This window comes from Plectropomus leopardus, chromosome 10 (genome assembly GCF_026936395.1).
Source record: "Plectropomus leopardus strain MGB_pleo_1.0 chromosome 10, ASM2693639v1, whole genome shotgun sequence".
Taxonomy (NCBI): domain Eukaryota; kingdom Metazoa; phylum Chordata; class Actinopteri; order Perciformes; family Serranidae; genus Plectropomus; species Plectropomus leopardus.
This window is the reverse complement of record NC_142185.1, coordinates 8,032,374-8,058,118: the sequence shown is the minus strand read 5'-3', so window position 1 is coordinate 8,058,118 and position 25,745 is coordinate 8,032,374. Positions and strand designations below refer to the sequence as shown.

The following is a 25,745-nucleotide window of genomic DNA, read 5'->3' as shown; positions in this document are numbered from 1 at the left end:
AACAAAGTCAGCTACTGGCTGGTGATCATAGTGGAGCATTTAGCAGCTAGTGAACCAGATATATAGTTTAGGAGGTGGTAGAGACCAAATCAGAGTTGAGAGGATAGTAAATATTGAACTTTGTGTCTGCTGGATGAAGTTGTTGGCTCACGCATTAACCATAGCAGCATTATCCACTTTGGTAATTACTCTGTTGTTTTCTTTCTGCTGGTCTAATGCTAATTGGTGTTGTAAACAATGAATGAATTTGGGAACATTAAGCAGTTGCAGCATGACGATTAGATCATGCCGCATGCTCAGTTTTACACAACCACATCCATCAGCTATTAGTGACTGTGAGGACAACATATGAAAATGAGGACATTTTAAGTACTATGTAGTGTCTCTCCCTGACACAGCTGCAAACAGGACTTAACAGGCATAACTATTAACAGATTAAGCTAACCACCTTATTGCAGAGCATTAATTTTCTGTGTCTTGTACGGAGTTCTGATTTTGTTTGCCACAGTGTTATACGCTACTGTTACTGCCCCCATTCAGAAATTTTGCTCAGGATTTGTTAGTCATTTTGTGCACTGGGGTAGTAAAAACATAACTTTTTGCACCTTTATATGTGCATTATATAATCTTTAGGAAGAAAATGAGAAACACCTTTGATGACACATGTAATTCCAAAAGAGTATGAATGAAAGATAGTTTGTTGATTTACTCTATTGATACAGATCTTCTGGCATTACTGTTGATGTGTACGGTTTATATAACTGTATTCTGAGTGGGTGTGTACCAGCTATGAAAACACAGGAGAATTATAAACTGACTAAGCCTCAGCATTCACATATTTTAAAAAGCTATAAACAATATTAAGTTATTACAGGTGCAGAATTAAGGCATCGCGTTATAAACTGTACTCTGTGAGGTACAAAGACTGTTTGCAAATGTAATTGAAGTTGTGTGTAAAATAAAGAATACTGTTCTTCTTGCAGCTCCAGAGATGTTGAAAGGGGATGTTGTGGGTCCTCCAGCTGACATCTGGAGCGTGGGCGTCCTGACTTTCATCATGTGAGTTCTGCTTTCACAGCTTCCGCCCAGTAAGCTCTCTTTAAATAGAAATGTAATAGTGTTATCTATGTCAAACGAGGCCTGTGATTGAAAGATTGCCTGCTGCATTTACATTTCAGATATCAGGTCTTTCCATGCACTGTGCTTTTACATTGTACAGTCATCTTGTTGTTTTGTGATATTGATTAAATTCAAAATTGACCTAATTAAAGTTGAACCAAGAAAAACCTTTTCAACCCCCCGGTGGAGCTGGCGGAGCCATTAGTAAGAAATTATTCAGATGACAGTTCAGCTGCGCAACGAGAGAAGCAAACATTATCAACACAATGTCCTCATCTCAACTTCAAGGTACAAGGTACAAAAAGCTGCAAGAATTTGAGGAGAACAAGGAAAACTAACACACACATTCAGATAAAAAATATCAGTCAACATCATGTAATTTGTGTTTTTTTTTTAGTCCAAAGTGAAACCACTAAGATATGATGGCTTATATTGTAATTTATCGTTCCAGCCTCATTCCTTTCTGCAGAGGTGGTTTTGTTAGGCACCAATGCAAAATTTAAGTGCTGTAATAACTTTTCCTTTAACTAAATTTCCTTGTTTTAGTTATGCAATAGTTGATGCACCTAATTTGTGACAAAAATCGAGCCTTCATTTTCCTGGGAGATGGTACCTGGTGGCAGACAGAACTGCACAGTGAAAGTGAGGATTATAGGGAACCAATCTAAACGCATTTGGTGTTATTAATCTACAGATATTACTTTGTTCAATAAACATTTACTTTATAATGATAAGTTAAAGCAAAAAAATGGTTATTTCCACTTGTGTATTCTTGATACGCGAGCGTGAAAACTACTTTTTATTTTGCAGGTTGAGTGGCAGGTCGCCTTTCCTTGAAAATGATCCGCAGGAGACTGAAGCCAGGATCCAGGCGGCAAAGTTTGACCTCTCTAAACTCTACCAGAATGTGTCCCAAAGTGCCTCTCTGTTTCTTAAAAAGATCCTCTGTAGCTACCCTTGGTAAGCTGAACACGAGTCCCTTTTTTAATTCCTAACATGTCTGTTTGCTTTCTGCTGAGATGTCATTTTACTACACGGAGTAGCAGGTTTTAGAAAATATTGTATGTGGCCTACTTTGTTTTTCAAATGTCTCTAATATCTCTAACATACAGGGCCCGTCCCTCCATTAAGGACTGCTATAATAACTCCTGGCTTCAGGATGCCTACCTGATGCGCCTCCGCAGGCAGACTCTCACCTTTACAACCACCCGTCTCAAGGAATTCTTGGCCGACCAGCAGCGCAGGCGAGAGGAGGTGGCCACCAAGCACAAAGTCCTCCTACGGTCCTACCAGAGCTCACCACAAACCCCCACCAGCCCCGCCACGCCAAATGTGCCAACGTCACCCACCACACCTGTCACCCAGTGAAAACAGGCTTCCAAACAGCAGTTGTCAGGACTTCAGGGGGGTTGGGGGGGCATCCTCAGAGCGAGACAAGACTTTGGGCCCTGAGGTGGGGTGGTCACTTCAGGTTTGAGTTGTTGAACTTGGTCGGAAGAAGAAACTCAAGAAACCAGCAGTGGCTGTGATCTACAGAGACGTCTGTTTTTTCTTTTTCTTTTCTGGTTCTTAAAGAGAATCTAAAAGAAAGTTTTCACTCTTAAGGGAACTTTTACAAAGTTACAAGAGCCTGACTGTATTTTTTTTCTATGGTGGACCTTGTTCATGTAAGGCGGGATGTTGTCGTCAAGTGAGTACCTCAAGGTTTGTAACTTCGCAAACATTTTGGATAACAGACTTCTTTTCTTACTGTCAACTCTACAATGATTAGAGGGAATGCATATTGATACTTTGTAGTAACTCACCATGAAAGCGTTACTCACGAGATTCCAAAATAACGAATACTTAGCACAATTTCAAAACAAGAAAAAACAATTGATGCCTTTCCATAGTAACAACTCAGCTGCATCCGTCTATAGTCTCATATCCAAATGTTTCTGACCAGAAGTTCACTCTATGATGTCTAATTCTGTTTCCTTGGTTGCGAGCCAGGAGTAGTGCTCTCCATTCACCAACTTTAATTAGAGCTGTGTTATTAATGCTACAGTTCCTGAGTTTTATACTGCTGTAGCATCTAAGTGATTGTCAAGAGTGTAGCAGTTCCAGTTACTTTTTTTGTGAGTTTTTGAAGTGTCTATTGAGATCAGAGGATACATTGAAAGATTCTCTACAAGGGCTATTAGAAAAGCACTCTTAAAATCAGCACAAAATTCTTCCCTAATGTTACTTAAGAGGATTAGCTCATTGTTAAAATCTGAATTTTGTTTTGGAATTCATCACGCGATCGTCATTTTTGCTCCAAGTGATAGAAGTGGCTCCATGCAGGACTGTCACTGTGTTGGTGCTCGGCAGCTGACAGTCCCTTCACCACAAGTAAGCTACCAACCAGCACATTGGCTTCCAGTTCAACTAAGCTCTTCCACTCAGCCCAGTGTAAAGGATCCAGTGTGATTAGCCATGCAGAGTTTACTGAAATGAAGTTTACAAGTTTGCTGAGTCAGTCAATGTATTCTCAGGATGTGCATACAGCACTTTTCCTGAGCTCATTATTAAATGTAAGATTATTCAGGGGGTTAGTGGTAAACTGAATCGCTTTAGAAACCCACTGGTGATACTGGGGTGCCTCCAAGTGCCCTTAACCAGTAAGCATTAGTCAGCATTAAAAAAACTGAGAAAGGATGTTTATAAAGACATTGTTGAGTGTTTTAGTTCTCTTTTTTTTTGCTGTAATTTTTAATTGCTAACAGCTACTGCTTTGAAAAGAGTAATTTGGTTTTTATAAATTAGTTTTTAAAAGGCTGATTTTTTTTTTTTTTTACAAATACATTTATGTAACATTTAAAATGGTTATAATTCTAAGTTATTATTTATTTATTCCCTTAATTAAGCATCATACACCCATTTGGTTTTCAGCCCATACAAGCGTACACTGTATAAATTAATCAAGACATAAATTTAATACATAAAATTTTAGCCCCAGGATATATTCAGTTAATTTATAAGAGACAGCCTCTCTTATTCCATACCATATATGATATAGTGATTTATGTATCTCCTGATAAATACATAATATAACATTATGAAAAAAGAAGATCATGAAGAGAATGTAAATGAGAGGATACATGCCTGGTTTATCAAACTATTACAAAATAGGTCAATTAAACATTTAATCTATTTTTTCCCTCTGATTTTAGTCCCTCAAAACATGGAACTTATCCTCTTCAAGGACAACATTGTTTGTCCCTCAGTTGGACTGAAAGTTAGGTAAAGGTAATGACTCAGTGTTTAATGTCTGTCTCCAAATCTGTTATTCAGTCTAACCTCAGAGAAAAGATGGTTAAACCTAAATATTTGTTTTTGAAGTGCATCCTCGGGCGTCAGTACCAGCACATTTGCTTAAACGTTACATCGATCATCAATCAGTGAGGCATTATTCAATCGATCTTTTATTTTCTGGTATTTTCTTTGATATTTCTCTGCCTCATGAGGGCAAATTCAGTTTTAAGACCAGCATGTGAAACATTTGCACAAATGTCAGACTTATGATTTTTTTGACTTTGCTTTCACACGTGTTTATTGAGTACAGATTTGCACACTTAACACGCAACATGTAATTTCTGTGACGGATTGTGTTCATGTGAAAGAAGAGCATCGACGACTCGCAATCAGACACTGATGATTCTTTTAACGATGATAAAGCTGCGTCACATTCAGCAAAAGTTGTTCTGATCTGTGTATTGACTGACAGATCGTTGGTGATTATATGAAATTATTTTACTAGTTCTATATATTCTAATGCTATGGCTAGATAAATACTGCCCTTTTCTGCAGCTCGGTCTTTTTGCCTCCGTCAATTTCCTATGCAGAAAAGAAGAGGGAGTTTTAAACCTGAATGAAAACATGCAAGATCAGCATGAGAATGCAACTTTGCATTCAATTCTAAACGTCTGTGCAATATATTATGTTCTTTTAACCTATAAAATGAGTTTATTTGTAAGCAGACAACGGGGTTTTGAAAAAAAAAACAAAAAACATGTTTATTGCTCCACATTTTGTATTACAATCCTATGCCGTATGTTGTGGAATGTGTTGCAGTGCCTCGTGATGGATATTAGACCCACAGAGAACATAGTTTGTTCAATGAATGACAAGTTCTTTATTTTGATTATATGAATGTGACTGCTTTGTGTGTGTTTCGCAATTTGTTTATTTATTGAGTGACTGTGTTTGTTATAGCTGCTGCTTTTTATTTTGTGAAATTTCTGAATCTGGCATGGAAAAAGGCATGACAGCTGTTAAGGCTATGAACAATAAAGAAAATATTACAAATATGTGAATACAATAGAGCCATTTGTTTGTACAAACCATTAAAACTACGTGTGAAAAGTTCACTATGAACTATTCCTGAATTTAAAAAAAAAAAAAATGTAATTGATGATTTGTGCTTGTCAATGCATGTTTTTGGGGTAAAAACAAATATCTGTAGAAACGGAACAAGAATTTGCAGGTAATCAATGCAATCATCCATCTAGTTTTGTGTTTACTTCGGTTGTTTGCTCTCTTTTGAAAACACAGCTGGTTTGCTTTATGTCATCGAGGCGCTAAGAGTTTTCAATTGAACCTGATCATGACCTAGAGCTAATTTGATGGAAAATGGCTATATGTGGTGCTTGTAGTTGATTAACACAAAAGAAACAACATAAAAAAGTGATTCCACTCTAACGAAAGGTCACAGTCATGACATGGTTTTATGATACTGTCATAGAAAGTTCTCAGTTCAGGCTGAAGCCATGCCTTCCAACAATTATCTGTGTAATCTCATCAGGGACGACTCACATTTCAACCCCAACCAAAACTATTAATTGCTGCGAGGATTCTCAGGAGTACTTGATATACAGGCTTTATAAGGATGGGAAAGTATCTCTGCAACATTTGCTGCGCATCCTCAATCCCTCTTGTCATGTCAAGTATTTCCACAATCCAAAGAAGGAAAGGGAACGTCTGGGTGACGAGCTGTTCTCCTTGATCCTCGAGGAGCTCTAGATATAAAGCATCAAGTGTTCCAGGTTTGCTGACTCTGGAGTGGATCTCAAGTAGAGTGCAGTTTCAAGAGGATCTCCAAGGTAAGAAATGTGAAAGTAATGCATATGAATTCATTTGTAAAACATAATTCCTCCTAACTCTTCTTTTCTAGTGGTTAGAGTATATACTTTCTGTTGAAATTAATGATGGCTGAATACCATTTAGCTGCTTCAGTTTCAGGCTCTTATTGTGTGCTGGCTCCATAAGGGCTCATTTATGCTGAACATTACATGGACGTGATTGGAATCTTCTGTCAGTACTCTGCCTTCATTTTGTCCGAATTTGTGCACATTTTTGGAAAGCTTACATTTACAGATAAAAACTGAACAGTCCGACAGTAGTTCACGCCAGATTTGACCGTAGGAGACGACAAAGATATTTTAAAAAATTGTTAAACAGAATGAATCAGTAACAGTGAAAAGAATTCTCCATCCACATGTAACAATGTATTTAACAGCCTCACAAACCACCTCTGTTTACAAAGCTGCCTCTCCACCACCATCACCTTTTTCTGTTGTTGTTGTTGTGTGATACTTCTGATACTTCTGCCCTAATTCGCCATCTATTGTCTGTATCTGTGCCATCACAAAGGACACATGGAAGTATGAGGGCAGTGACAGTTACAATGTTTGAAACAGATGTATCTATTTTCGTATGTAACAGGAGTATAAATGAGCTCTTACGTCGTCATGGCTTACTTGACTGCCTGAGTATAACAGAGCCATCAGTTACATTATTATGCTTTTCTTGGAATGACATGCCAAAAGGTCTGCTGTGAAACGGGCCAAATTGGATATTTGATACATTTTAACCCATCCAGTGCTAACCTCCTTTAACTATTGCAGATGTCTAAAGCGAAGGCTGCACCCCCTCCTGGGTGCACTCTGAACATCAACGATCCTCAGATCCAGGAGGCTGCTATCCGAATCCAAGCCTCATACCGCGGCCACAGGTAATTCAATGTCTGTTGGCATCATTGCCCTTCCAGCAGAGGTCAAAGCATGAATCTTATATTCCTGTGTTTCTCATATAGGTCGCGTAAAGAGCTTCGAGAAAAGGGCCCTCCCAAGATCCTGCAGGAGCTTAAAGACGTGGTTCTTGTTGAGGGCAGCGCTGCAAAGCTAGAATGCAGGGTCAGCGCTTTTCCAGATCCTTTCATTGTCTGGTTCAAGGACGACAAAGAGCTGAAGGATGGTCCCAAGTACCGCTATGTTTTTGAAGACCCGGATTTTGTGGCACTTGTGGTTCGAGATGGGGTTCTGGCTGATCTGGGAAAGTACACTGTTTCCATTAAAAATCCATTCGGACAGACATATGGATCTGCGTGTATTCTCGTTGAAGGTGTGCACATATTTTTGGCTTTAGCTGGCAGTCGTTGTTTCTGTACATTACAGTAATGCATGAATTTATGTCTTGTTCATTAGGCATGTTTGGAGGACTCTGAATTTTTAATGTACTTTAGTTTAATTGTCAAACATTTTCTGAATACACTTTTGTTACCTTTGGACAGAGCCAGTTAATTTGCTCCTGTTAGAAACCTCTTCAGACATGTTGGAGGCCAAGACTTCATTATAGTCTGTTCCTCAAGTAATGCTCATGTCTGCAGCACAACTTTACCTTTAAGGCAATATACAATCCTTAACAAATCATGTGGCTGACAGAGTATTTGCCTCCTGCTTTCCCAGTTCCTGCTAAGGTTTCCAAAGGTCCAGACAACATGAAGACCAAGAGAGGGACAACAGTTGTCCTCAAGGCTGAAATAAGCGGGGAGCCTCCTCCAGATGTTGCCTGGCTCAAAGATGGAGATGACATTGAAGAAGATGACAGGTAGGCTCTCTTTAGAGACTCGGTTAGGAGGAATGCTTTATAATTTCTATCTATATGTTTACAATGTTTTTTTTTTTTTTTTAGATCTGTGTACATGTAGACTTGGCATTGACTCCAATCTAATGCTATCAGGACACCTTCCAAGAGAGAAATTGCAAATGTACTGATTGTGATTCTAATTCTCGGGAAATGTAACTAAAATATTAATAAATAAGGGTCACCATTGTCTTTCAGGGTATTCTTTGATGTCGGAGACACCAACACTATCTTGACCATCAAAAATGCAAAGTTGTCTGATGCTGGCAAGTATGAGGTGTTTGTGGAAAACAATCTGGGCACAGACCAGTCCTTCGCTCGTGTCGACATCCTCTGATGCAACCTCTCTACTTCACAAATACCAACCTGATGAGCCTCTGTTCCCTTAAAGTGCAATCCAGTAGACAATAAACTGTGCTGTATTTCATGCTATTGATTCAATCATGAATGAGTAGTGTTAAAATGAGAGGGTTACTTAAAGGGCATATGTGAGAGGCTTGTGTTGTTTTTATAACTGTAATAAATCATTAACTTGCACTATTTCTCCTGTCCCAGCTAATAATAACAGCTAAGACTTAGATTTGCAAAACCCAGCGTAAAAAAAATGATAAATTATGAACAAACACATGTATCTGTTCAGGGATTAAATTATTTTCATTGCTGTTTATGTAGTCTATGAGTGATAGCAGCTTATTTCATGTTGATGCAAAAATGTCCCAATTGACCCCATTCTCCCCTACTTATCCTTGATGGAATGATGCATGCCACTCATTAGAAAACAACAATAAGGGCAACAACTTCCTGTGCACAAAAATGATTTTGCATTTTGACAGTCAAGGCTGACAGTAATGGAAGTAATTATGCACAGTCAAAGATGTTGCCGTCAGCAGCATCTAGCTGTGATCAGAGGAATTACAGCTTGTCAGGTATAATGCACTTGCTTTTCCACACATATTGTGTGTGTGGGGGTGTATTCTAATGGTAATTTTACATGTATTTTCATGTATTTGAACTGATGTTAAGAAAAAAGGCCCTTTCTTGTACATATCACACCAAATGAGAAAAAAAGTACAATGTCATTTATCAGAGCCCTTTGACCATTGATATAACCTGTGGAAGAACACACATATATTTACTGCAGTGATAGAAATATAGATTACAATGTATTTAACACCAAAACTCTCCACTGAAATTCTTGTTTTAAAAAAAGAAAGAAAAAAAGAAAAGAGACTATAATGTCTCCTGTGAAAGGTGATTTATCAAAGACAAAAAGCAGCAGGTACACAAATGTTGACATATTACTAATGACTAGTGCAGTGCACATTTTAAGCTCCTGTTTATTGCAGATCATTATATATCCAGTGAGGGGAGACATTTCTTGGCCTAAAGAAGGCCGTCCTCTGAAGGCAGATATCTGAAGTCTCATAAAGTGGCTACCACTTTGTATCAAAATAATGTAACAATAGTGTGATAATATAGAATAATCAAATAACCCACACATTAAAAAGACAAATCTGAGTGAGGAGGAACTAAATCTGCAGATTTAATGTGAATATGAATTAAAGCTTCTTTTTGTGTTAAAATCAAACTGACTGAATCGGCTGTGTGGAGGTCTCACTCTGATGTGTGGATCAGCTGGGTGGCAATGTACATAAAGTGCAACTACTAAACACATGTAAACAAGACACAGAGAAGGTAGAGAGGGGCATCGGAAATAAGTGTGTTCCTGAGGAGAAGGATGAGTGGGGTTGCATTTCCTCTGTGTTGTTTGGCAAGAGTGGTGTTTAAAGCCACCAATGAACTCAAACTGTGCCAATTCACAGGGTCCCCAGAGAGACCTGACTTTCTGGGTGCCAAAAAAAGGCTAGCAGCCAATGATCTGGCCTGACATTTGGCAGCCTGCTTTTGTCTAGCGGAGGTCGAAAATGTGAGAAAATGAAAATAATAATTTGTGCTCCCTTTAAATATAACTTAGACACTTTTATTTCTTCGTTTTCTTGTTATTTTTAAGGCCACTTTCCACCAACATTTTCTGTTAATAAATAGATAACAAAAAATAGCCTGTTGCCTGTATTATAAATGTCTAGCCCCGAATTTAAAAAATCATCCTTGTTTAGGTTACATGTGAGATGACTCATGCTGGAGATTTTTTATTTTCTTTTTTAAGAAAATAGTTACTTTGATGTTCGTTGTGGGCACTTTAAAGACTGTCCCTAACTTCCTCTTTCTGCCGGTCGGTTTCAAGGCTGCCCCCGGCAAACGTCAAAGTTGTGCCTGAACAAACTTTAAAACCTCGCCACGCGCAAGAAACATCTCACTTGAACGCTAGAAAACGGAGACATTTTCCTATTGAAAGTAAAATTATGAAAAAGGCCAGTTTTACACATGTTATAGTACTTATATTTAGCGAATTAACACTCACAATAAATAAAAAAAAATAAAAAGAATAAAACGCCAGAAACGTACTGAAATGTCCGCATAACATTTTCCGACTGACCCGTTAGCTGCACGGTGATATTTAACGCGAGTGAAAAGCTTCACATCCTGCATTGTGGCTTTAAGAATGGGGCTTCCTTGAAACCGTCAAGTTCCATGTTAGCATGGTCAAATTGATGAACTTCTTCAACGTAAAAACTTTTACAAATAAACTATTTTAGACACTTTTAACCTTTTGCATTTTTGAGCAGCTTGGTCCGAGATGGTTTGTTTTGTTCATTTTTTCACCGGTTAGAGCGTTTCGTTATTTTTACGGTCAGTATGCGCGTTTGCAGACAGGGAGTGGCAAAATATAAATAATTGTTTTTTTGCCGTAACTCCTCGGAACTACTTTTATACAGCAACAAGGTCCTTGTCTTAATGACGGATGTAATGGACCATTCGCCGTCGATAATCACGCAAGTAATCAGAGACGAGGAGGAAAATGCGACTTGTCGTCAGGACGGTGAGTTTGGGAAAAGTTTTCTGAACTTTTCAGCTGCGCATGACAATATCAGCGAGGCACGAGACTGTGGTGTTTTTAGGCTGCCACCGTGTCACAAATGCAAACCGTAGCTCTGTGAGCGAGCTTTGGTAGTGTCCTTTCCCCCTGAGTAACCTCTGCCTCCGGCTCATAGTTGTGAACATTTTGACTAGTTTTGAGTAAATTTGAAACCGGTTTCCTTCTGGGTAGGCCAAAGCCGTGGGCACCCTCTCAGGAGCTGTATAAGTACAAAAAGAACATGAATTTGGATTAATACGACTCCGAAAGCTTAAAGGCTACTATTTTATCGCTATTGTGTCGAGTTTTAATAGTGAGATAATGCAGGCTGAGTAGGACATGTCAAAGAATGGGTCCGTTCAGAGGGGGCGGGGTCACTTTGACAGGTCACTGTTATTGTTTTGGACTTTGATGTTGAGCTTCTTCTTATCATCTCCTCAAGTTATCCACATGGTGTTTTTTAACATATTAGTACACAATGATACTAAAATTGACATTTTACGCAGGGCCGTGCACAGACATTCCAGGGGGCTGGTGCTCATACTGAAAAAGGGCACCTCTCAAATAAATATTTTTTAAAAATTATGGTTAACATTAAACTTCAAATAAAAGATTATTCCCAGTTAAACAGCCAATCCCTTTTACAAGCCCGGTGTGGCTACACATTTTGATAAATAAAGGTCTGTCTCAGTTTCAGGTCCAGTCTGGTTGCCATGCTCATTTTCATAGAAGTTCTTTAGACTAAGACTTAGACGACTTTATTGATCCCCGGATGGAAATTTAGTATTTATAAAGATTATAAATTATAAATTTATAAAGATTTATAAAGTTGGGTTGTTGGCTACGTCCTGGAGTTATTGTTAATTAGCTGTTTAGATCATGCATACAATATATGTTATATAATTTATATATGTTTAGACTGACATGAAATGTGGACATACGACTCACAATGTTAGCCTGGTAAGATTCCCCACAATTCAATCATTAAATTAATTTTACTGACAACATGAGCAACAAAAAAGACAGTAGTACTGACATAGTAAACATGAGAGATACAAAAAAAAGAGATTAGCAGAGGTTGAAGACTATTTTCAAAAGAGTGAAGGAAAAGTCTCCAGTTAACTAGCCTATAGTCATAATTCTATATTTAAAAGTATGTTTACAGAATTATAGTCATTAAAACAAACAGTTAATGCCTTGCTCTTTCTTTGTTTGTTTTACTATCTGGGTTAATTTCCTGGGTAAATTCCTAGGCAAATTTTTGTACTTTTAACATCTTTCGGGTCATCTATTCCTATGTTGCTCATAACCTTCCTCCCATGTTTTGGGGAAAAAACAGATAATTTCCCAAGGTTTCAAAGGGTTAAATATATAATTTGATTGTATTTCCCATCTTTGCTGAGCAACAAGAATTAAGAGCCCCTCCCATATAGATGCCATGCCTAAATATAAGCCTGTTGAGGTCAATGATTTAAGCAAATAATAGCCCGGGCTATTATTTGAATATTTATCATATATATAAAGTAGCACATCTTACTTACATATTAATTTATTTCAATACCCATGCACTCATGCATAGTGATGTAATTTCACAACAGTATCAACAATGTTGAGGCTTAGAACAAAATCATTACCTGGGTGGCTGCCACCAATGAAGGCAGATCAGAGAGACGTGGATGCTGCTCCACAGGGGGCTCCATATGCATGTGTTAACTGTGGTGGCTGTGACGAGGGCAGTCGATGAGGGAGTGCCAGGGGCTCGTGCAGTCTTGCAGATTTAGAACCGCAGAGTGTATAAATAATGGATGTAGCTACAATGATGTTACACATTGGTTTGTAGACTTTTGTTTGGTATTTCGGTCGTTGCTGCCTTGGATTTCTGGGGCCAGAAGTGACCGTATTTGAGCTGACTCACAGACTGGTGAGGCCACGCAGCCCGTCATGCAAGCCTTTTAATATGCATAACTTTGGTGCTTAATGAATAAAATTTAAAGGGGTGAGTTGTGAAAAATTCACGCTCATTTCACTTTTTGTTGAAATTAGTTTAAGTGACCAAAACAAATTTACTTACCAGGCCGTGCTCTCTCAGGTGAGCTACAGGGTGCCCCAATTAGGACATTTTAAGATAAAAGTCTGTGGGGATTCAAAACATGAAATATTCTTTAAGGGCTGCTGTACTAATGCAGAACATTTATTTTACAATGCAAAGCACTGCCTAGTATTTATTTGCCTGAGGTTTATTTATTTATTTTTTTTTTAGTTTGGCTTCCTCCCATCTTAAAGACAAAGACAGGTTAATCATTAGGAATGCTCCCTACTATCTGTCTAAGGCTCTGGTGTCAGAACAGTTGGCTGCTGGTTGCTCAATGGTGGCTAAAGTGTCATGAAGACAAAATTCCCAGTGAGGGTCAATAATGTGCATCTTAACAATATAACACCAAAAACACACCAAGCAGTGGTGAACTGCCAAGCCGTGAAAAGTTGTGGCGGCTGCTTCGAGCTGTGCCTGCTTGTTTCTGCAGGGAGCGTGGCCAAACTAAAAGTTAGGGATAGTTTAACTTTCAACAGAGACCTGTGACTTGTGACATGTTGACCGCTGTTACAAAGAAGGACTTTTCCACTGCCTAAAACACATGAACAAACATCCCAGCTGCAGAAAAATGTAATTACTGCAGTGAGCAGCAGTTTGCAGCTGCTTGATGTGCTTTCGTCGTTAAACATAGCTTTAAGACTCAACATCTCGGTTTCTCTTCAACTTCAGTAGTCGATTGTAAATATGAAATGCTCAAAGCAATACTTCAACCAGAAAGTGACCATTTGTAAATATATTTGTCATGCCTTTTTTTTGTGCATGTCTCCACGAAAAATGTTGACAATATACTGAACCATATACTATATGGTGACTGATTGGGGACTACATTTGACAGCAGTAAAACTAGGATAGCATCCTTTTACAAACTCTCTGAATACATGCATTTTCACTAAAAGCATTGGTGCTGGATTCTGGCTTTGAGGAGTGAGTGGACAAGTTTCACTTTCAGTTCAGTTTTAAATAGTCATGTTTTAGTGAAGATTGTATTGCACATGTTGTAAGGGTCGCCACGTTATCAGCCAGGCTGATTATTATGGCTGATATTTGGCATTATGCTGATTATCTGTATCGTCATTTTTTATTTTAATGATTGCCGATAAATTTCATTGATTAAGAAGTGCAAAAAAAGTGTCAGCATGGAAGGAACTTTTACTTTGTAAAACCTCAGGGAGCTTTATATTTCTTAGTTTTTAATTTAAACTTCATCTTGGCTATAAATAAAAAGTTGCAGGGAACTTGCTGTATATGATGTTGAAAGTTTCAGTTTAGATTAAAAAATTGCTAAAAAGCTAAAAGCAACTTAACTTTAATTAATTAATAACTTATTTCTTATCAAATTTCCAGTGATGATGCTTTTTTATTACATTTTATGATGTGTTTGCGTTTTTTTTCATGTTGTGTTGTTGTTAATGTGCTTATGCTCAGCACACTAACGTATGCTCATTTGTGCAAAGAAAATCCCCCTGGGGGCAATAAAAGTTTCATTCATACATTCGACTGATATAATCAGAATGAACTAATTAATGACAAACGCACAACCAAACAGCACTGTATTAGACTTCTGCATCTGGGGGAGCAGGACAAGCAAGAAAAGTGAGGGTGAAGTATTTCTTAAACTGTGCTGTGTTTCTGCTGTCAGTGCTGAATTCAGTCAGAGGGTGGCAGCACTTCCCAGTTTACTCATAAAGGCCAACTCCATCCTGCTCTCAGGTTACTTCCTCCTGGCCAAGAGGTCATGAGCCCAAAACATGGCTGCTATCCACAAGTGAGGGGCCAGAGAAACACAAAGGGGAGACTTCAGCCTTTCTGTAGTTTCACAAGTTGCTGCAGCCACATTGGAATTAACTTCAGGGAACTTTCTTTCAAAAGTCTTTGCAAAGTTCTGACCTAAGTTTGAATCTATGTTTGGGTGCGTCTTTATTTAGCAACACTTCTGCATTTCTAATCAGCTCTATGGCCATGATGATACTGCTACTAATGTATATTTATAGTTTAGATTCTTTTCAGTGATCATTTTCTGCGCCATTAAGCCACATTTCCTGATAACTGATGTCAGCACAGTAACTTCAACTGGAATGAATATTGTAGTTTGTTCGTAATTGGACATGTGAGCTGAATATTTTCAGCTGCAAAATATTTAAACCTTGATCTGACCTGAGCAGCTGAGCCACCGTGAACCTGCTATACCATTTGCTCTGGAGGGGCGTGAAGCGAGTTGTCAGATTGTAACAGGATATCAGGTGTCAAAGTGGCGGAAAGTCGGCCGTGGGAGGCCTCATTCTTTCTGTGTCTGGATAGGAATAGAAGCAGCTGAGGTGCAGAGCCATGCCCAGCCTGAAAGGGTCCCAGATAAGCCCGCTTTCAACTAAGTGGGCTGAAACATGCTGATGTGGCGTGAGGTCGTTGCTGCCTCTCCGATATGCTGTAACCTCATTATCAGTGTCTGAGCCTCTCGGGCAGAGAGGCGTGAGGAATGTTGCAGTACAGTTTTCCTTTTTCCAGTGGCGTAGTGGAGGGTATACGCAGGTATACAGGGTATACCCATATTTTTTTCCTAGCCACCTATCAGCTGAAAAACCCTGTAATATACAGAAGAGTACACTAACTTCCTCCTCTTCCCATTAGGCTTAAAAGGTATTACAGTACAGTAAGGTATTTAGAAATCCCAAAGGTTTTTTTTGTATGTTTTTATATATCTGTATATTTTTATCTATCTCTATATTTTTTTAGAGACAGAGATACACAGATATAGATAAAGATATGAAACTTAACAATGAATTCTGCCGGGTGTGCGGTCACTCGCAGCAGCAGCCCTCCTCATCCATTATCAGCTCTTAACGGACCAGCAGATACATTTTTCACCCCGCGAGTGACAAACTGCTGCTGAGGAAAAAGGAGCTTGTGGAAAAATTCAGAATGACCAAAGGGGACACACAGGCATTAAAACACAACAACAATTTGCTGCCGTCATTTATCAGCCACGTCATTCATGTGATTAATCATAAATGGGACACATTCATCTAAACACCTGCTGTGGTGTGAATGAGCTTACTTATTAGAACGCTGCTGGCTATGTTTCTTTTAAACTAGGGTTGTATTTCCCTAGTGTTGTTTAAAATGTGGTTGCAGACAACTTTGATCAGTGTGTAGCTCTTACATATCAGCTGAGTGTCAGTCGTGTTTTAAGGTGTCCTTGGTCCTGAATGTCGCACAGTTGACCCACCTGCAAGTCTGGATCTAACCCGCACGTGACATTTGGCTGATCACTTATTCTGCACATGTTGTGAGACATTTTTGAGCAAAGTAAACAAACTATTGGAAATAACTTGACACAATATGCTGTTATTGTTCAGATACTTAGGGCTAACTTGTACTTGTTGTATTGATATTTAGATTTTGGGCTGATCTGTCTGATCAGTTTCATTATTGTTCCAGTGTTTTCAACTTGATGTATCCCATTGTGAGGACATGGGTCCACCCATGTCACACTCCCACTATATTTTTAGCCATGCTAGTGGTGGGGGGTGGCAGTGTTGTTGTTGCTTGGCTTTTGTCCACACTAAAATATCTCAACAACTGTTCAATGAATAGCCACAAAATCTACTACACATACTCATGTCCCCCACAGGGTGAAGTGTAACATTTTTTGTGATTCCTGAACTTGATTCTGATGATCATCAGGACAAAAAAAAAAAAAAATCTAATACTTGACCAAGCGGCAGTTAAATGGCCACTTGAGGGTGCTTTCAGAAGCCAGTCAGTCTCTATAGACACCCACGTTAAAATGCCCAAATTTAAGGCAGAAATAAACATGTTTATGTGGATATTAATACAGAGTCAAAATATGACAAGTAGGGATGAGATCATGTTGATGCTTTTACAAAATGTCATCCACCAGACCTTTAGCTATCTTTACTTCCAAACCAAAAACCCAAGGGGAATGTAACCGAAACCAGTTCAAATGGCTTGCGGTTTGTACTTTGTGACCTCTCTTATTTTGGACCTTAACCGATTCTATCAGGAGTCAGCAGGAGTCTTTTCATTTCGATGTTTGTAATGCAGACATTTGTGGGAGCCTATTCTGATTCATTTTATTATAGGTAAAAATCCAACCCACCAACATATTTTGCTAAAGTCACAGTTGACAAAGATGGACAGATAACAGCAGATGATGCTGAGGTGAACACTGCATAAACTGTCTGAAAATGATTTGTAAATTTGTGTAAGTGAAAGAAACCCCCTTTAATTTTCTAATAAACTAATGTTATCATACAGAGGTGAAAAAATACCGCTAATTTCTCAGAACTATATTTTTTAACATCACAATTCCTAACTAATCTGCAACTGTAAACAACGTTTTTTGAGATACACAGTTCATTTTTGCAGTGGTCAAGACATGTACTTTGATTATTAATAAGACGGCTGAGGGGTTTTTTAAAAAAATGATGATTTGAGCTTGTTATTTTTAAAATAAAATCTCTGGGGTGGATCCCTCTGGACGCCCCTACAAAATTCCAGGCTAGGCCCGAAATGGAAGCTTTGGGAATAACATGATGTTACAGGGTGTTCAGTGTCAGTGGCTTAATTAGGCCGGGCAGCTCTGCTGGTCCCTCTTGTTTTTGCCAATCTTCCTCTTCGTCGTCTTCTTTTCTTCTGAACATAAAATGTGTCTTTGGATACATGAAAATAATAATTTGCACAAAGGTTCGGTTCGACACCAAAATCCCCTCAACTAAAGTTTTGGGGGAAAAAGCTCTGATGGTGGTTACAGCAACAGTCTAGAGTTTAAAACTCGCATTCATAACAAATCAGTTCTATGTTCTACAACTGCAGCTTTGACCACAATGTAGCACCACCTGAGCCAGTTATTTGCTTTGAGCTAGCAGGAATTATGAAGTCCATCTCTCTATTTTTTGCAAAATCTCTAAAACTAATTGGGCCTATATGTTCTCCCACATTTTCCACTCAACTGACACCAAATTTAATACTCGGCATCTTAAGACTGTCCTCCACAAATGATCCAACCAGATTTTTTCAGATACCAAAAAAATGTGTCCACCGTGCATCATCGTTTAGACAGCGAAATAAATGTCCAGTTTTCATGAAAAAAGAAAACACTTTGATGTCATGGGTGAAATAGTGTGGAAACGTCAGAATTGTATCTCAAAAACTGAATTTTTGTCAGTATATTTGAATTCTATCCACATGTAGACTATTGCAGTTAGTGGACATAAGAGCATCTTTAAACATCACTCATTTCTCTATGAAGCAATCAATCTTTGTAAAAAATAAATTGCAGATGGTGATTGACAGAGTCAAAGCGTAAGCCCAATCTGTGGTTTCTCATTTGGTAACTAGCTCTAAAAGATCATGACTTGTCCTTAGTGTTGTTACAAGTTTGAGTCTTATTCATGTCATTGCATACTCCTGCATTGTGCTTTTTGGATTAAAGACATATTTTCAAAGATATTTTTAATTTAATTAATTTATTAAGTTTGAAATAATTATGGTTCAGGAAGTTCCGCTAATGGGCCTTCCTGTATCTCTCATTTGTCTTTCTCCTCTTTCTTTTTCTCCTTCTTGCTCCATCAAATTGCCCGGTTCCTTCTCACAGCTGCACAGCAGCTATAATTTAGTTATTTTTTCTGTGCATGAGCTGAATCTTTTTTTTTATTGCTTCCTGCATCTTTATAGACATCTTTATGCAAAGAAGAAGCTAAGTGCATTTCTATTTCTCTTTTTTAGAGCCCATTGAGTTGCCTCTGTGTATGAAATGTATTATACAGATAAAATTGTTTCGCATTGCCTTGAAGCTTTCTTGTACTGTACAAACACATACAGTACTTTATCCATTTCCTGCCACAGATTGTAGGTTACAAAAAAGGTTTTGTTTGTGACTGTTTATGGCCTGGTGGCACTATACGACACTATATATATACATAAACACAGAATATCATCATTAACCGCTGTCAGCAGCTGCTCTGGAGGCTATTTTAAGCACTCTGAATGATGTGTAATATCAGAAGATGTAATGCAATGTGCAGCGTGATGTTTTTTGACACTACAAGCTTCACCTGCCCTGTCCCTTCACACGTGTTTGCACACTAACCTTTCATCTTGGGACCAACAGAAGTATGTCCCGACAAGCATGCCCGGGCCATTATGACTGCTCTCCAGTGGCTTCGTCTGCTTTGAGCCTCTGTTGAATGAAGTAGTCAGCAGGCCAAAGTCATAGAGAATAACATTTGAAAGTAGGTCAGGCTTGTTCGGGGATTAAGTCGGACCGAATAGATAAAGCTTGTAAAAGTTATTATTATAAATGCTGTTTTTGTATTTGATATGAAAACTTTTGACTAATTTTATTTTATTTTTTAAAATTTTAACTTAAATTTTTAACTTTTGAGAAACTTTGTCCAAATTTCATGTTTTTTTTTGTCTTATCTTTCTGGGTTTGTGTTTTGTAATTAAATTGACCACCTTTTACCTCAAGGGACTGTTTTAGTGAATATAATATAAGGTAATGAAAATAGCCAGCTTTTGTTTAGTGAAAAATAGTGCTAAATAGACTTAGAATTTTTTTGTTTAAAAGTTTTGTTTCAGCCAGGAGCAAGTCAACAATAAAATCATATTTTAAACTATTACACTGCGTCCTTTAATAATGTGTTTCTGTTTTCCAATCCCCACATTAGAGGAAGTGTTTCAGACATCCTGCCAAGAAGTACAACACTTCTTTGTGTTGTCCACAGACTCTGTTTGTTTTCGGCTTAACAAGAAACCCATTGCTCATCTGCGCTACTTTGCAATCATTACACATTTACACCCAAAGCAAGCCGACAGGTCCGTGATATACCCCATACTGAGGCAACAGATTTAGTCACGTCTGAGCGACATGCTAATGCCTTAGCTGACAGCTCTGACTGCTCATCAAGGCTCAGCTAATTTGTCAGAGTTTTTTCTTTTTTTGTAAACTCTCATCACTCACACACCAGTTGATGGGATGTTTGCTACCACATGTGTGTGCCAATGGCAGTTGGTACATGGGTCAGTGATGTTAAGGTGGATCAAATGTGAATGCAGTCTTAAGACATGGCCACAAGGATGAAATCTATTTGAATTTGACTGTTGTTTATATCTGTTCTCAGTGGGTATTGTAAAAACACAAGTGCAGGTGGAGGAGAATGCATGCTCAATAATAACATAAAATAAACATTATCCCCATGAATGTATTGTTTTACAGAAACCTTTCCCATCAATATTACATTTAAAGAGGAACTTTGATCACAACTTGTCATTTGATTTTGCAGTATTAGTTGTAGCATGAATTCTGCAAATATGTGTTTTTTTTTAAATAGTTAATATTTTCTTCTACTGCTGAGCCCTGTTACCACTTGCAACAATATACATCTGTTAGTGTATTGCAGGCTTAGGGGTAAGGTTTGCCTAATCTTCAGATATGCCATAAAATCAAGCAAAATTACCATATGCTGCTCTTTAAAAGAGCATTGCTGTGCAAGTCATGACAGAATTTTGCACGAACAGTTTGCACAGTGATCACAAAAATAAAGACCTAACAACCAATACAGAAAATAATGAAAATGGTTATTTAAAAAAAATAATGTCACCTATGTTTACAGTACATTGAGTTCAGTATTGCTCTCCTTCATGTCATCCATTTAAACAAATTCTTAGTATTTGAACAACAAAATATACACTGAAAAGGTAACCGGTTCAAGATGTCTACACCTGACTATTTCCAGGGCTGAAATCTACACCTATACTTTGTTATGCAATGTCTTTTAACCTTTTGCAGCACAACTAAAATAGCAGTGGACAAGCAATACACAAGATGCCAGGGCACAGTAGGGGTCCTGAAGTCTGTCCAGCCTGAGTGATGCACAGATCGGATATACTGGATCAGCATTGCTGCCAATATGGACGTCATGAGAAGGGTCGAGTCCTGGCCGGATGTGACCGAAACAAAACCTAGAGTATTTATTAGTCGATGACAGAATAAAACTAGCTGTGCAATCAGATAAAGAACAACAAATAAAAAATGAATTAAACCCAAATTCAGTTGTTTAGTTTTTGTGAATTCTATCATTATAAACAATAAAAATAGAATTACAAATAAAATATATGTGAATGAGCAGTTGGACTGGTTACACCTCTTGAGTTGATGCTCCACACTGAAGAATAGTCCTATTCAGGTTTGCTTAGCAACATTTCTAGGTTGATATCAGCCCACTTCCCACAGTTATTCAAGCACTGAAATTAGTACCAGGAAAGAATAATGTCGGTACAGTATGAGCATCACGCCTCATGGTTTTTCTCTGTGTCACTCTGTTCCAGGTGCCAATGAAGTTTCCCCCTCAAAGAAGCCTCGCAGCAGAGGCCTTCTCCACAGTCTCTTCTGTTGTCTATGTAACAAAGAATCAGAGCCCCTTCCGCTAAAAAACAATGCCCCCCTCCTGGTAGAAGAAAATGGAACTCTGTCAAAAGTAAGTTCATCTCTCTGCATCCCTCTCTGACTCTTCCTCGTGATATCGACTTTCGCTCACCCTTATCGTCTTCACGCTGCATGTGGTCAGACTGATTGTAAGCCGTGTGATGCCTGAAACACATGTTTTCTTGGCTCAAAGCTTTTCGTGTTTACAAGAGCATCTCTTACGGGCTGGGAAGTGATGTATAGCGGTGTTGAAAAGCACTTCATGTTCAGACATCTATCAAGATGACTTGGTGTAACAAGAAGGGTAGAAGTGGTGTTAATGTTACAGAAGGGGATGTCTGACCAGAAGATCACTGCTTTGCAAAAATCCGCAAAAATCAGCTACTGTAGGTATGCTACAAATCATCGGGATCGATAACGAATATGTTGTCTTAAAAGCATTTTTGGATGCATGAGGGCTCAATTATAGAAACTAATAATCATCACTTAATCAATTATTTAATATTAGAAATAGAGAATACCTGTGTAAAGCTTGTTTAAATATGAAATATGAAAAATGTGAAAAATAAGGATGTTTACACATGCTACAGTGCCAGATAGTCCATCAATTATTGACCACTATCTCTTTACGTAACATTTTTGGACAATTGACAATACACGCCGTGGTTTCACTGAGTGTATTCTTGGAAAACAGCAGGGCTTTTGGCAGTTATGGTCCGAAGATCAAGTGGTCAAGACGTTCTCAGGTGTCAGTTTCAGATTTATGCCTTAGTTCAGCCTTTTATAGAGATTTGATATTCCAGAAGTTATTTGTCACGTCTTTCCAAGTCCCCAAAATAAATTGCTTGGTCTCTGGCAAAGGGAGGGTCGAGTCAAGTGCTAGGCTCAGTTTTGGTTGTGACAAACTGTCATATCAACATGCATGCTGCTCCTGTTGCTGTTACTCTCTCTTGGGGGCTGTGGTCTCAGTGACTCCCCCCACCAGCCATGTGAATATCCACTCTGAATGGATCCTCCAGTTACCTGCCAGTCATTTGGACTTGGACTCTGAATGATCCGGAACAAATGCATGGAGTTAAAACCCTGAACAAACAAAATCCAGACAGAGAAATCATTTTGCGATGTTTTTGGAAAACTCTGAGCAGAGCAAAGTCTCCGAGGAAGGGGAGCTGTCTACTGAGGCCATGCTTGCTGAACAATGCCAGGTTCCCAAATTAACAGAGCCTGCAGACTTAACCAGCCCCTCAAAGGGAAGTGCTGAACTTGGCATGAAGGTCCTTGTGGATTATACTGAGCAGACTGTTGTCAGCAGTGACATGGACCCTTCTATCTTTTGTGTGGAACATTGCAACATAAACAGAGATGAGACTGAATCATGCACATATTGCAATGGACACTCTGAAAGCTTTAAGCAATACTCAAGCGATGGATTTTTTGAATCCGGCCAGATCCTTGGTCAGTGTGAGACTTCGGGGTTAAGCCAACCATTTGACGAATGTGCTCAACACTGTGAGTGTTTTAAACCTTACAAGTCCTCTGAGCAACGTGCTAATCATAGCTTAGCTTCCAAATGTAGTCCTTGCTGTGAACACTGTGCAGAACACCTCCAATTATTTCACCAATGTAAGCCCTCTGATCAGCAGTTCGAGTCTTTTGACTTTGAGCCAGATAAATTGGCAGTGAACTGTGACAGTTTTGGGCAGTGTGAAATGTCTGGTTTCATACCTGAATGCACAGACCACCTCGACTTGCTGCAACAATATGAGTCCTCTGATCAGCAGAGTGAGTCCTTTGACTCTGAGCCAGACACATCAACAGAGGACTCTGAGCAATGTGAAATGACTGGTTTCACACCCTACATCTCTGACTCAGTGGACTTATTGGACTGTGGTACTGAATTTAGTGAGAATGATGAATGCACTAATGATGATGACGATGAAGAGAGTCATCCACCTGAACAAGACAAACAGAATGAAACAGAGCTTATTGATGAAGAGACCTGTGAATTATCTGAATATGTAAATCCCTCACACTTCAACTCACCTGCAGATATTTATTTGGATGACTGTGAGGATGGTCCTCTTGCAAGTGAATTCTGCGAGACACACCATCTCACTGAGGAAGATTCTCCGCAAGCCACTGCATCAGAAACATCTGCAGATCACTGTGAAATGTGCGAAACTGATTACTCTGAAACAAATGAAGAGTATGATCAAGAACGTGCTACTTTCGAGCAGAGCTCTGATAAGGCCTTGGAGTTCGGCACAGAAGAAGACGGTTCCTCAGATTGCTCTTCTGTTGAAACCAAATCCTTCAAGACTTGTCCCAGTGGCAGCATTCCTTCAGATCGCTCTTTTGATTCATGCGGGGAATCAGACAAAGGAGCTCAGGAAGATTCAAGTGATGAGCAGACCCAGTGGGAATCTTTTGAAGATGATGAAGAAATAGAGCAAAGCAATGCTGACCAAAGTGAAATGGATAAAAAGAAAATGCCAAATGTCGATGTGGTTATTGAGGATTACTTCGATCTATTCGACAGGGCTGACTATTATGGACACACATTTGCGCAAAAGCAACGTTACATCTCGTGCTTTGATGGAGGAGATATCCACGACCGCCTGCATCTTGAAATTCAATGTGAGACCAAACATAAAGAAATCAATGAGGAAATTCTTGTGCAGGAAACTGATACATGTTTGGATGCCCCTGAAGAAGAAAGTGAAGATACTTATGAGGAGGATGCAAGTCAGAGAGGTGATGAGTCAGAGGAGCAACTCGTAGATGAAACAGAATCAAGTTTAGCAGAGAATGAAGTTGAGGAAGATGACTCAGAAGCTCATGCCAGCTATGCAGAGAATAGTGAGGAAAAAGAGGAAGACGAGGACAATTTTGATGAGGAACCTTCTGCGTTTGATGGCCATGTTTCTGAAATCTGCAAAGAAGAAGAAAGTGAGACCTGCCTGTCCCATGGTAATGAGGAGAGTATGAGTGCGCCATGTGCAGAGGACATTTTTGTCGGAGGTGATGCTTATGAAGAAGAATCTAATGTTCCAAATTATGAATCTATTTGTGACAATACCTCTACCATTGAATGTTTACCCACAACTGAGCCTGAAGACAAAGTATTTCTCGCATGTTCAGAAAAGGAGCCATATTGGTCACTTGTAGACCCTGAGGAAAGTGGAGAGATGTGCGAGCCAGGTGTTGAGGAATACTATGCATATAAGATCAAAAGCATTCAGTCATCTGTGAAACAGGCCCTGAATGGATTTATAATGGAAGGAAGATCATATGATCAGATAATCCATTGGGATGCTTCAAGGAATGAAAAAGAGAAGTGCAAGGCAGGAAGCTTTGAAATTACTGAAGTTATTGAACTGAGGGAAAATTTAGCCAACAGCTTAACTAATGAACAAACTGAAGAATCAGACGACAACTGTGGATTTGGTAACAAACCTACTTCAAGTATTATTCACAGTGTTGTCTTGCAACTTACAAAAACTGAGGGAAGTACTGAGGAAAACAAGACTTCAGAAGACAGCACGGATTCAGAAGAGGAACAGAGTGATGATGAATCCTCTGAGCTTTGTGATTGCGAGTACTGCAATCCACCAATAGAGGAGGTACAATATGTCTTTGCACCAAAGCTGTGATGTATTTGAGTTGATAACACTGAGTTTTCAGAACTGTGGGGAAACTTAAAAGTCACATTTAGATATGTAGGTTTTACTTAGTTTTGCTTCGACAGGTCGGCATCCATTAAGAAGGCAATGAGCAACAAAAGAAGAAATTACCCTAAAATTAGAAAGAAATCTGTAAAAATTACAAACACTTAAAAATATGTTTAAAAAAGAAAAAAAAGGAAATGACCTTTCGTAACATAATTTTAAATACGAATTATGATAATTATAAATATTTAGTGTATATGGTTTTTCCCTAGCTTTTCCCATGAAAGTGGCCCTAATTTTCTCTGGGTTCAAAGGTTTTACAATTTAAAACCTGGAGCGACATCATTTTTCTAGTGCTGCTTTCAGATGCCTATCAAAAATGTTTGAACTTTGAGACCTGAGAAAATTGATTTGATTTTTTTTTCAAAAAATATTGGGGAAAAAGGCAACCATCTTGGCGAGAAATGTTCCACAAATTGCAAGAAATTAGTAGATTTA

The 25,745-nt window shown here is 38.7% G+C and overlaps 3 protein-coding genes across 5 annotated transcripts in view; all 3 read left to right on the top strand.

Moving 5' to 3' along the window:
* Positions 1-5,450, top strand: part of spegb (striated muscle enriched protein kinase b) — a 45,965-nt gene extending 40,515 nt beyond the window's left edge. For both annotated transcript variants that reach the window (XM_042494392.2, XM_042494391.2), the window contains exons 39-41: positions 984-1,059; positions 1,930-2,079; positions 2,232-5,450. In XM_042494392.2, coding sequence (XP_042350326.2) covers positions 984-1,059; positions 1,930-2,079; positions 2,232-2,487 — 482 coding nt within the window. In that variant the 3' untranslated portion in view covers positions 2,488-5,450. The remainder of the gene's footprint in view (positions 1-983; positions 1,060-1,929; positions 2,080-2,231) is intronic.
* Positions 5,451-5,819: 369 nt separating this feature from the next.
* On the top strand, positions 5,820-10,250 carry LOC121948753 (SPEG neighbor protein-like). The gene is made up of 5 exons (XM_042494203.2): positions 5,820-6,242; positions 7,047-7,153; positions 7,235-7,542; positions 7,887-8,028; positions 8,263-10,250. The coding sequence occupies exons 2-5, from the start codon at positions 7,047-7,049 to the stop codon at positions 8,399-8,401; spliced, it is 696 nt and encodes a 231-aa protein (XP_042350137.2). The 5' UTR covers positions 5,820-6,242; the 3' UTR covers positions 8,402-10,250.
* A 405-nt stretch (positions 10,251-10,655) lies between these two features.
* Positions 10,656-25,745, top strand: part of LOC121949393 (carboxy-terminal domain RNA polymerase II polypeptide A small phosphatase 1-like) — a 26,663-nt gene continuing 11,573 nt past the window's right edge. Inside the window, exons 1-2 of one of the 2 annotated variants that reach the window (XM_042495066.2) lie at positions 10,656-11,005; positions 21,483-21,631. In XM_042495066.2, the coding sequence (XP_042351000.1) occupies positions 10,921-11,005; positions 21,483-21,631 (234 nt within the window). In that variant the 5' untranslated portion in view covers positions 10,656-10,920. Of the gene's footprint in view, positions 11,006-21,482; positions 21,632-22,262; positions 25,203-25,745 lie in introns of those variants that run through there. The other variant, XM_088082988.1, reaches the window with a different exon arrangement.

Bases quoted from the DNA above. Each gene is read 5' to 3' on its own strand.
- LOC121948753 (XM_042494203.2), top strand. From the start codon at position 7,047: ATGTCTAAAGCGAAGGCTGCACCCCCTCCTGGGTGCACTCTGAACATC. The intron at 7,543-7,886 runs GTGTGCACATAT...CTGCTTTCCCAG, and splicing joins TGCGTGTATTCTCGTTGAAG to TTCCTGCTAAGGTTTCCAAA. The intron at 8,029-8,262 runs GTAGGCTCTCTT...ATTGTCTTTCAG, and splicing joins GACATTGAAGAAGATGACAG to GGTATTCTTTGATGTCGGAG.